This window comes from Procambarus clarkii, chromosome 89 (assembly GCF_040958095.1).
Source record: "Procambarus clarkii isolate CNS0578487 chromosome 89, FALCON_Pclarkii_2.0, whole genome shotgun sequence".
Classification (NCBI taxonomy): domain Eukaryota; kingdom Metazoa; phylum Arthropoda; class Malacostraca; order Decapoda; family Cambaridae; genus Procambarus; species Procambarus clarkii.
In genome coordinates this window covers 10,362,817-10,375,171 of record NC_091238.1, presented here as the reverse complement: position 1 = coordinate 10,375,171, position 12,355 = coordinate 10,362,817, and the positions used below count along the sequence as shown (strand labels likewise).

The 12,355-nt window shown below is 39.0% G+C and overlaps 1 protein-coding gene across 9 annotated transcripts in view; it reads left to right on the top strand.

Moving 5' to 3' along the window:
* Positions 1–12,355, top strand: part of Hex-A (Hexokinase A) — a 100,676-nt gene that overhangs the window by 77,666 nt on the left and 10,655 nt on the right. For 5 of the 9 annotated variants that reach the window (XM_069317979.1, XM_045767113.2, XM_045767115.2 and 2 more), the window contains 7 exons: positions 1,389–1,551; positions 5,276–5,412; positions 7,907–8,122; positions 8,784–8,883; positions 9,705–9,784; positions 10,459–10,488; positions 10,771–10,883. In XM_069317979.1, coding sequence (XP_069174080.1) covers positions 1,389–1,551; positions 5,276–5,412; positions 7,907–8,122; positions 8,784–8,883; positions 9,705–9,784; positions 10,459–10,488; positions 10,771–10,883 — 839 coding nt within the window. The remainder of the gene's footprint in view (positions 1–1,388; positions 1,552–5,275; positions 5,413–7,906; positions 8,123–8,783; positions 8,884–9,704; positions 9,785–10,458; positions 10,489–10,770; positions 10,884–12,355) is intronic. The other 4 variants (XM_045767114.2, XM_069317980.1, XM_069317981.1 and 1 more) reach the window with 1 other exon arrangement.

Genomic DNA, 12,355 nt, shown 5'->3' with positions numbered 1-12,355 from the left:
CTTCTGTAACATCACAGCCTGTCATACCACCCAGACTTGTCAACATATTTTATTCAAGGATGTTTTGTGGCCTTGGGATAGTGGTGGGGGGTGGCGCGGGACCCTCTGGAGGGAAGCAGTTTTGTATTGACACTCATTACTTTGTTGCTTAACAAACATGGCTGTTTGCCTTGGACAGTCAGATAGGATTGTTTGTCTTGGACAGTCAGATAGGATTGTTTGTTTTGGGACAGTGAGATACGGTTGTTTGTCTTGGGACAGTCAGATAGGGTTGTTTGTCTTGGGATAGTCAGATACGGTTGTTTGTCTTGGACGGTCAGATACGGTTGGGTGTCTTGGGACAGTCAGATATATATACATATGTATGAAGCCATACTCAAACACAGTATTAGAGAGAAACAAACCTCTCTACCAGAGCACTTCTCCACCAAGAAATCCCCCGCGACTGTTTACGTTTGACATGTTCCAGTTCCCATCTTCTTTGGATTCATTCCTCACCCAAACCTTCATAATCTACTTCCATACCATCTTTTACCTTCTCCACACACTACGTTCAGTTGACTCTACAATACTTCCATGTCGCTATTTATATAATATTTTCTTTATTCAACTGTAAGAAGTTACAGCAAATCAGAAATCACGTTTAAAATTACGCTGTATCAGTGACAGATGCAACCCAATTCCTCCTTCATAAGGATTGATTAATTGCAATTAAATAAATAGATAATTAAATAATTAAAGTAAGAAATAAAAAACTATGAAACTAATAATGCTGCTGTATTGTACTTTTGAAGTACTGTACTGTACCGTATAGGATAAACAAATGGTGCGAAGGGATTTGGGTTCCTGTATGGACCCTATATTAGTTATGTATATGGGTCACAGGTATGGACCCTATACAGGTCATTTAAGTGGGGTAACTGTAAATACATCTCCCCCCCCCCCTATTTGTACATACATTTTTTACCTGTAAATCATTATTTTAATAATGTGTAGCTAAAACAATTATAGCTATATATTTTGTTTATTTAACAATATATATTTATATCCATAAGTTATCTTGGAGAGGTGTTTAATATATACAAGTATTATTTTAAACATATTTTGAGTTTCAAGTCTAAATTCCAATTTGGTGTCTAAATGATGTAAAAACTTAATATTTTTTTGCTTCATATTATCTTTACTGTGACTCTACTGCATAAATGTATTGTTTTATATTAAGCATTGCTGGATGTGTAAACTAGGTGCTCAATATGATAGTTAAGTCCTCACTTGACCCTACTAAACACACTCCCGATATGCAACTATATGTTTTAAAATTCTTAAGCTGCTATCTTAGATAAGGACACAGACCACTCTATTTTTTAGCATAAATTATTCTTTCACAGGTAAAAGCAATCTGCGAAGAGTTAATTCTAAGCCAAGAGACCCTTAAAGAGGTTTGTGACTGTCTCCAAGAGGAGATCAACAAAGGCTTGGGCAAGGACTCCAATCCTGAAGCCACCATCAAATGCTTCCCAACATACGTCAGAGATCTTCCCAATGGCAAAGGTAAGTATTTATATATTCCACAAGAGATGTGACAGCCACGCAGGGAATTTTGTAAGGCAGTCACTGCTTGTGGGTGGGGGCTGGGTGCCAGGGAGGATGGGGTGGTTAGGGTATATTGGGGCAGATTTAGTGGCTGGGGGTGTGAATAATTGGGGTCGTGGCTGGGGGTGTGAATAATTGGGGTCGTGGCTGGGGGTGTGAATAATTGGGGTCGTGGGTGGGGGCAGGAATAATTGGGGTCGTGGCTGGGGGTGTGAATAATTGGGGTCGTGGGTGAGGGCAGGAATAATTGGGGTCGTGGATGGGGGCAGGAATAATTGGGGTCGTGAGTGAGGGCAGTAATAATTGGGGTCGTAGGTGGGGGAAGGTTAGGTGGGGGCAAAAGTGGAAGTGGTGGTAAAATGTGGATGAGTCGGATGGATGGACAAGCAGTTGGCAGGTTGGATGGATGATGAAGCAGATGACTGTTCACTTTAACACTCGGCTGATCACATCAATATGTAAATAATGTGTGCGGTTAGTACTATATATATGATATGTCTAGTAGCATCTTTGGGAGAATGTACATAGCTTATTTCTTTATCAAAATATATTAGATATTAGTTGCTCCGGTTGTACTGTCGAGTTGGTTCTCGACTCTCAGTTGGGACTTCTGGGAGCAAATCCCAGGCGGCGCAGAAGTGGTTAGGCACGTTTCCGATTATTAAATGCCCCTGTTATCAATTATGAATTATTATTAATTTATTCTATGTAGCCTATACGCCAAAATTGTTACAAAAGCCTCTGTATCTTCGTGAATAAAGGCTATACAATATGAAGTGTGTGTGTGTGTGTGGAGAGCCGGAGGGAAAGAATATATTCCTTTCCTGTTGGCGCCACAATCCAGTAATAATTTTGAGCATAATGCCACACTCGACCACTTGTTGTTGACTAAGGGGAATGGTATATTTATAATTACATATGGCCTCCCGCAGGATTATAATGTAAATAAATGTTGCATAACACTTAAAGCATCTTACTTAATTTCGCAAGGCTGTTCAAGAACAAGAAAATGGGGAAGCGAACGTGTGTGTGTGTGTGTGTGTGTGTGTGTGTGTGTGTGTGTGTGTGTGTGTGTGTGTGTGTGTGTGTGTGTGTACTCGCCTATTTGTGCTTGTGGGGGTTGAGCTTTGGCTCTTTGGTCCCACCTCTCAACCGTCAATCAACTGGTGTACAGATTCCTGAGCCTACTGGGCTCTATCATATCTACATTTGAAACTGTGTATGGAGTCAGCCTCCGCCACATCACTGCCTAATGCATTCCATCTGTTAATTACTCTGACACTGAAAAAGTTCTTTCTAACGTCTCTGTGGCTCATGTGGGTACTCGGTTTCCACCTGTGTCCCCTTGTTCGCGTACCACCAGTGTTGAATAGTTTATCCTTGTTTACCCAGTCGTCAAAATCGACAGGGAAGACTTCCTGAGACCTGGAACTTCAAGAACAAGAGGTCATAGATTTAAACTAGCTAAACACAGATGCCGAAGAAATATAAGAAAATTCACCTTCGCAAATAGAGTGGTAGACGGTTGGAACAAGCAAAGTGAGAAGGTGGTGGAGGCCAAGACCGTCAGTAGTTTCAAAGCGTTATATGACAAAGAGTGCTGGGAAGACGGGACACCACGAGCGTAGCTCTCATCCTGTAACTACACTTAGGTAATTACACTTAGGTAATTACACACACACACACACACACACACACACACACACACACACACACACACACACTCACTCACTCACTCACTCACTCACTCACTCACTCACTCACACTCTCTCTCTCTCTCTCTCTCTCTCTCTCTCTGTCTGTCTGTCTCTCTCTCTCTCTCTCTCTCTCTCTCTCTCTCTCTCTCTCTCTCTCTCTCTCTCTCTCTCTCTCTCTCTCTCTCTCTCTCTCACCCACCACCCTGATCACACACACCCATGACCACCAACCCATTCCCACTCATCCACCACTCTGACCACCATCACACACCCTCTCATCCACCACCTTGACCACCATCACACACCCACTCACCCACCAGCCTGACCACACACATCCCTCACGCACCAGCTTGACCACACACATGCTTCATCCACTCACCCACCAGCCTGACCACACACATCCCTCACGCACCAGCTTGACCACACACATGCTTCATCCACTCACCCACCAGCCTGACCAGACATGCTTCATCCACTCTCCCACCAGCCTGACCACACACACACACATGCTTCACCCATTCATCCACCAACCTGACCACACACATCCCTCACCCACCAGCCTGACCACACATCCCACATGCACTCATCCACCAGCCTGACCACACACATTGTCAAACACATTCATTCAGTCATTCAGAACCTTGTATACCACATATGTAAGACCACTCCTGGAGTATGCGGCCCCAGCATGGAGCCCGTACCTTGTCAAGTACAAGACGAAGCTGGAAAAAGTTCAGAGGTATGCCACTAGGCTAGTCCCTTAATAAGAGGCATGAGTTATGAGGAAAGGCTGCGTGAAATGCACCTCACGACACTGGAAGACAGAAGAGTAAGGGGAGACATGATCACAACCTACAAAATTCTCAGAGGAATTGACAGGGTAGATAAATATATACTGTTTAACACAGGTGGTATGCGAACAAGGGGACACGGGTGGAAACTGAGTACCCAAATGAGCCACAGGGACGTTAGAAAGAACATTTTTCAGTGTCAGAGTAGTTAACAGATGGAATGCATTAGGCAGTGATGTGGTGGAGGATGACTCCCTACACAGTTTAAATGTAGATATGATAGAGCCCAGTAGGCTCAGGACTCTGTACATCAGTTGATTGACAGTTGAGAGGTGGGACCAAAGAGCCAGAACTCAACCCCTGCAAGCACAACTAGGTGAGTACACACCCTTGCCTACCAACCAATTCCTCCCACACACATCAGTTTGGCAAAACATATAAATTCTAAACCACATTAATGTGGAGTTTGAATATAATTGGATATCTTACTGGTGCCAGAATGGTTTAAAAATAAACCATTAAGCAGTCGCCATCATTCTCCATGCTTTTTAGTCAGCATTGATGGTGCAATGATAGAGCTCCTGCCTGCTACTTTCAGCTTGAGAATTTGATTCCCCAATAAGCCAGGTGGATGAAATACTGTATGAAATACAGTATTTCATCCACCTGGATGAAGGCACTGAAATACAGTGCCTCTAATCTCTCCTTGTAGCTCTTGTCCTTCAGTTCTGGGAGCAGTGGCTTGTCTTTGCACCTTTTCCAGTTTGTTGATGTGCTTCTTAAGATATGGGCACCATACAACCGCTGCATATTCTAGCTTTATATGTCATGACCAAACAACTTTATATGTCATGAACAAAAGTCATGAACAGTTTCTTTAGTATTTCACCATCCATATATTTAAAAGCAATTCTGAAGTTAGAAAGCATAGCATAGGCTCCTCGCACAATGTTCTGTATGTGGTCCTCAGGTGATAGTTTTCTATCTAGAACTACCCCCTAGATCTCTTTCTTTATCAGAAGTCTTCAAAGATTTTCCACATAATTTATAGGTTGTTTGGGGTTTGTTCTCCTATTCCACATTCCGTAAATACCCACTAAACTTGACACTTCAGTCATTTTGTAACATACTTTAAAACTATAAAACTTACTTTAAAACACTGTGTATCATACTCATTCCATATTTACCTTACAGAAAAAGGAAGATTCTTGGCCTTAGATCTGGGAGGAACCAACTTCAGAGTTCTCCTGATTGAATTGGGTGACAAATGTACCATGGACAGTAGAATTTATGCTGTTCCTCAACCCATCATGGTCGGACCTGGTGATGGGGTAAGAAATAAGGAGTTTTATACTGTAATTTCTTAGTTTCAGAAATGTTAGAAAATTTAATGGTTATTACCCAATCATTAGTCTATACTGTACATACAGTCTTAGGTTAGTATTACATGGGAGCATGTAATGCTCCCATTTATAGTAGGTATAATTATAACCTTGCCATGGAAACCATACCTCAAAAATCAATTAATAAATTCAGATGTTGGATTAGGGAGAAATAACCCCAAGAATCATTGTGTGAATCCATACTGCTCTTGTTATACATGGATAACTAACTGCAAAATCAGTTCCCTCTTGTCAATGTGTGCTGATGATGCAAAGCTTTAAAAAGAATAGTAATGAAGAAAGAAAGATTGAGAGCTACAGGAAAACATGGACAAGTTACATGGATGGAGTGACAAGTAAATACTCGAGCTCATTCCTAGGAAATGTAAAATGATAAGGATGAGATAAGGGGAGAGCGGTGATGAGAGGAAGGCAGCTGCCAATGTGACAGAGTACACGACCCAGAGTACTGCACACTCACTAATGTCACTGACTTACATCAAAACAATAACATCAGTAGGGAATGCAACACTTGTAAACATAACAACAGTCTTCATGAATTTCATCAGAGTCATTCAAGTACTACCACCATGTTTATTTTATTTAATTTAATGCTGTATATTGATTGATTTATGTATCTATTTTTATTTTTATTTATTTATTCTTTTATTTATTTATTTACAATAAGGCACATTGGATTGTGAGAATACATAACATTGGTACTTGAGCAAAGCATTTACAATCTTGTTAGTGACTTTGCATTCTACAAAGCCCCTAACATGAATAGCATTTCAGGCATGTCTTTAAGCTAACCAATACATGTAATAATATATGACAGTGTCAGACCACGGAGGAAAATTGAAACAGGAATTTCCTTAAGTACTTTCGTATATTAATACATCTTCAACTACTCCTTCTGAAGATGTATTAATATATACGAAAGTACTTAAGGAAATTCCTGTTTCAATTTTCCTCCGTGGTCTGACACTGTCACATTTTTAGTCACGTGTTTATTTTCGTGATATACACACGTAATAATATATATGTACATTGTAGCAGAATTTGGGTTCAACATAAAAAGTTTCAGAGCGGGATTATTATTTAGGAACAAGATTTTGTAATTGTAAATAGTACAAGAAAATGTGTAGAGTGAGTGAATGTTTAGCATGTTTAGGGATTTAAACAGAGGGGCTGTGTGTTGTCTGAAGACAGAGTTTGTTATAAGATTAGATAAGATAATGTTTATTCAAGTAAAAGTACATACATTCAAAATGAGTTACTAACAAATGATGGATTTCTAGATAGAACTAGTACACACTATGCCTAAAGCACCTAATATGCACAGCGTTTCAGGCAAGTATGGTAAAAACATTTAGACCAAAACTTAAAACTGATCGAGATCAAAGCATAAAGGGAAAAAAATAAAAAAGAATGATAATAATTAGATGATAGATGGCACAGCAGAAATTGCAACAGTACAACAGACGTAATTTTAACTAAATAAACAGAAGACTACAATTCAAATTTACTGTATTTGTCTGTAATTGTTTATGTCAGCTGTATCAGCTCCTTTATGAACTAGCATTACTCTTGCTTTTTTAAGGATATCAGGAAAAGTATAACACCCAAGAGTTTTGTTGAATAGTAGAGCTATGGCTGGTGTAAAGGCATGAGCAGCATTCATATATCATAGTACGTATTTCACTAATGTTTGCAGCTTTGGTTTTATGTGAGTGACCTATGGACATGATGTCTGTCGGGCTGATTGGCAAAAAGGAGTAGAGAGAGAGACCACAGAGGAAACATGGAAAGCACATGGAAGATATTCACTAACATTCCATGATCCAAATAAACATTGTGAAAACAAACAAATAAAACTCACCAGATAGGTGGTTGACCTCAGTCTGTGTTTACAGTTTATCCACCGTCTATATAAAGTGGTTTTACAAGAACATCCTTAGCTTAAATATTTGTCTATATAAATTAATTTCTGTATAGATATTTCACTGCATATATAGTATTTTTGAAAATAAAGAAAGCCTGTTTGAATGAATACATTACATTCAGCTTTAAAATGATATAATGACTGACAGAACAACCGACCACTATCCTACCTTTCACAGTGAGTTTTGGAATAATGTATGGCAATATTTATATAGAAAATGGAACACCATGAACGTGGCTCTCTTTGTATAACCACAAATAATTAATAACAAATACAGAAAGTAATAAAGAGTAGATAATAAAGCATACAGCAAGTAATAAAAATACAGACTGTTATAACAAATGCAGGAGGTAATAAATACCATACAGTAAGTAATAAATTGTTGTAGTTATGTATTGTGTATTAAGCAATTTCCTGTTATGCAGCATTATACATGTTATGTGAATTCAATATCAATATTCTAGCTACTGTAATTATATCTTGTTCTTTTGTTTTCAGCTCTTCGACCACATAGCAGAATGTCTTGCAAGTTTCATTAAGGAGCGAGATCTTGGGAAAGAGTTGCTTCCTCTGGGCTTCACATTCAGCTTCCCTTGCAAACAGGAGGGGTTAACCAAGGCTCGGTTAGTACACTGGACTAAAGGCTTTAGATGCGAGGGGGTCGAGGGTCGAGACGTTGTGGAGTTGCTCAAACAAGCTATTGCGAGACGAGGGGTGAGTGTATTTTCTGTTTATCACTAATACACAGTACAACACTTTCAATGAATATTCTACATGTTTAAATATGTAAACATATAAGATTTATATATAAATATAATCAATTTATTCTTGCAGGTGTTTAAACTGCCCTTCTGCCTTATGTTTGACCTTCAATGTATCAGCTTTGACTCTACTGAGATAGTCTTTTAATAGGTATCCTAAAAGTATTGTTTGTAAATGTTACACCAGCTTACCCTTTGCATTATGTTCCACCTCCTTTCTCTCGCCATATTTTCCATTATCGAATATATTTTCTTTACAAAGTATTATATCTCACGATGTATGTATTTGAAAATATATTTAAGAGTATCAAGACTGAAGACCATCCTCAGAATTTTTGTTAATTCATACAAAAATAATATTTAATAAATAATAGTAATAATAGTACATAGCTTTAATCTTTCTTCTAATATTTTCCACTATGTTCAAAATGTTGTAAAATGATATGAATGAACTTAGAAAGTTTTCTGTAGGAGTGCATGCTTTCTGGTCGGTGAATGTTGCTTCTTTAGCTTTAAGCTTTCTCACTTCTCTTCATCTCATAACTTTTTCTTCCATTTCATGGAGTAATACACAGTGTATTTATAAATTATTTAATTAAATTTTTTCAAAACAGGATGTCAGCATCAAGATTTGTGCTGTTCTAAATGACACCACTGGCACACTCATGTCTTGTGCCTGGAAGAGCAGCAACTGTCGAATTGGTGTTATTGTTGGTAGGTCAAAGCTGTTATATCGTGTGTATTCTTAGCTTTGAGAAAATATAGAGGCTGTTTGGAGAGAAAAGAAGTCTTGTGATTTTTTACAGATGTATATTAGCATTCCTGTAACCAATAGCAATGGCTTGAATATGAAACTATGTGGCAGACTTTTGATTTACTAAAGGGAGACAATTCAACTTTATATAATTGACAACAATTTTAGATACTCTATTTGCAAGTGTCCCTTGTTCAAATACTTACATTGATACTGCTACTGATAAACTCCTGTGTTAAGTGTAATGAAATGCCACTGTCTGGGGGAAGGGGGAGGGGCACGTTGGCTCACTGTTGTTAGCTGCTCTGAGATTCCTCCACACACACATGTAAGTCACAAGTCTCGGAGTTCTTAATATCCTACATCACAGAGGCACAGTGAGCAGGGCATTCATGATCAGCCTTTCTGAAAAAAAAACTGACTCCCCAGAAAGGAAAAAAGGCCAAAGAGACAAGTACAAGGTTGAGAGAAACTCAACAAAGTAACAATGGTCCACCCCAGTATTTAGCACATTACCTTCTATTTGGTAATATTATTTGGCTGCTTCCCACCATGTGGTTAGGTAGTTTCATTCTTAAGAAAATTTATTATACAGTATATGTAAGTCTGTTTTTAAACTGTACTAAAATATGTTTTATGGTTAGATAAAGCTTAATAATTTGAATATATTATTTGTAAATATTTGATGGAACATTTATTTTTAAAATCTAAAATAGCAACTGTTTGTTAGAGCAAGTTTTACATGATTGTGCTTATTCTTCTTTTCTTTTCTCCCTTGCAGGCACTGGAACAAATGCTTGCTACATGGAGAAGCTGGAGAAAGTGGAGTTGTGGGACGGTGAAGTCAATCATCCGCCACAGGTATTTATCACATCTTTTTTATTCTGCATTGTAATGTGTGTGTGTGTGTGTGTGCATATATATATATATATATATATATATATATATATATATATATATATATATATATATATATATATATATATATATATTATATATATATATATATATTAGTATATTTTGGTAGCTGTCATTCTTGTAAACATATGTTGTTGAACAAAAATGTAAGATTAATAATTCTAACACGAATTTTCTCAATATTTCTTTCTTATGTTTTCTTCACTGTCGGTGGTACTGGTAATGGAAATATCAATTCTCCAAAATTCATTTTTATTTATGGTCTGACACCTGAACGTGTTTCGTAATGGCGTATTACATTTTCAAAGATGTCTGAAAATTACTTCACACCATAGATCCTATCACTAATATGTCATAAATCTTTGGTAGTCTCTGCACTGGGGCCTACACTCAGAATCACCAGTCTACCTCATAGTTAGTCACTCATCCTCTATTGTGTTCTCTGTTGTGTTTCCTACTGTCATGCTTATTGTGCTCATTATTGTATTCACTACTGTGCTCATTATTGTATTCACTACTGTGCTCTGTATTGTGGTCTCCATTGTGCTCACTAATGTATTCACTATTGTGCTTTGTATTGTGCTCTATTGTGTTCTCTCTATTCATGCAAACTCAAGGATGATGGAACCCCCAATGAAGTTACGGGGGTACGTACTATATTAGCTGTTACTCTGTGATTTATGACTTACAAATGACTGTAAGGCATGCATTTATTTTATATTGACTTTACATTCCACTGTAGTTTTATACATTGGAATGTATTAAAACATTTTTCAGTAATTTATGGCTTAAACTACAAAAGTATAATCTTTATCCTACTGATTAATATCAAAGGAATGAAGCTGAGTAAAGAAGCAATTGACACATGCATCCTGCTGAAGTTTACACACTTGAGTAAAAATATTTTTATTTAATAATATTATTTTCAGGTGATAATCAACACTGAATGGGGAGCATTTGGAGATAACGGCTGCTTGGACTTCATTCGTACAGAATATGATGACAATGTTGATAGGGAATCAGTAAACCCAGGAAAGCAGCTGTAAGTATAAGTTTCATAAATGAGTTCTTTTCTAGGAGGGCTCCTATTGCCCCAAACTAAATAAAATCCATGGAGCTCTATGTAATTAAATCCACACGAGGCCCTTGTGATTTATTATAAGCCTACCAGGGATCAGAGGTCAAAATCTAGATCTCTTTATAAAAGTGCAAGGATCAGGGAATTCTAGATCACCCTAACCAAAAAAAAGGCCACCAGAAAGGTAAAAAAAAAAGCAAGGTAAATAAAGCATAAAAAGTGAGACAAAGAATTCCATCTGTGCACCACCAGGAGAATGCGGACCTTCTTCCTCAATCCCCTGGCCTTCAACCTCGGTCTAACCTGTCTGAGCTGGTCTCAGTCTATGTGACCCTGGCTCGCACATCTATGATGCCACTCTTATGTTATTCTTGTCACCTCAGCCCTCTTTAAATTCCGATTTCTGGAGGGAAGTCCCTTGTGGCTCCCTGAAGCTATACACAAGAGATGGTTCCTGTTTACCAGGTCGCATAAGCCGTGGAGTTCTTTGGGCCTACCGGGAAACCAGTGCTAGAACCTGACCCCTTCACATGGGGACATTTTCCACCTTAATGGGGGAAGGCAACTAGAAAGTCTAAGTCAAAACAAACCATTGCTGGGTTCAAGAGAGACAGATGCCTCGAAACTTGCCTCATGAACTCCCCCAACTATGTAAACAGTCAAATTCTCTTGAAACTAACAAGAGCTCATTTGCCCCACCTCCCCCACTTGTTTCAGGGGAGGGAGAAGTGGTTCACTGCCTGCTAGGGTCTGAGCTATCAGTTCTTTCGCTGATGTAGTGGTTCCCAGATTGCTTCTCTTTCGTGCAGGCTCCTCTGTTTAGTAACTGGTGTGGTGTTTGCCCTTAGTGACTTCCTGTGCACCGTGGTATAGTGTGAGCCTGGCTTTGAGAGTGCTTGGAGCTGCATGTGCTCAGTGATCCCTTCCCTATGTGCTCTTTAGCAATGCCCTTGCATTGCCAAGTTATCTTATTTGGAGTGTTCTGGAGTTGCTCCATTAGAGGTCTCTTCATTTATGGCAGCCTTCATCCAGGGATGAGTCAGGAGGCTTGTGGCTTTCCTGTCTTAACTCGGGTTGGGTGCGGCATTGCTAGTAGGACACACTGGTGGTTCGCGGGCTTTCCTTCAGCACGCCAAGGTTGGCCTTCACAGCCACATAACCCAGGCTGTGTCGGATTACTTTTAGGCCCAGTATAGTGTTCCCAGTGGCTGGGTGTCCTGTTTGGTTTACCCTTCATGCTCTGGAAATTACCTGCAGGTTTGGTGGTCCTATAGATATTCCCTCGAACCTGCTCTCACTTTGTGCAAGTTTGAAGGATGTCCATAACCCACGCCACTGGGCAGCGATCGCTCTTTCTCCCTCTGCAATGCTGCCTGTTTGGTCAGTGACACCTTCAACCCTGAGTCCTGTGGCATTTGCTCTTCCCATGTGACTAC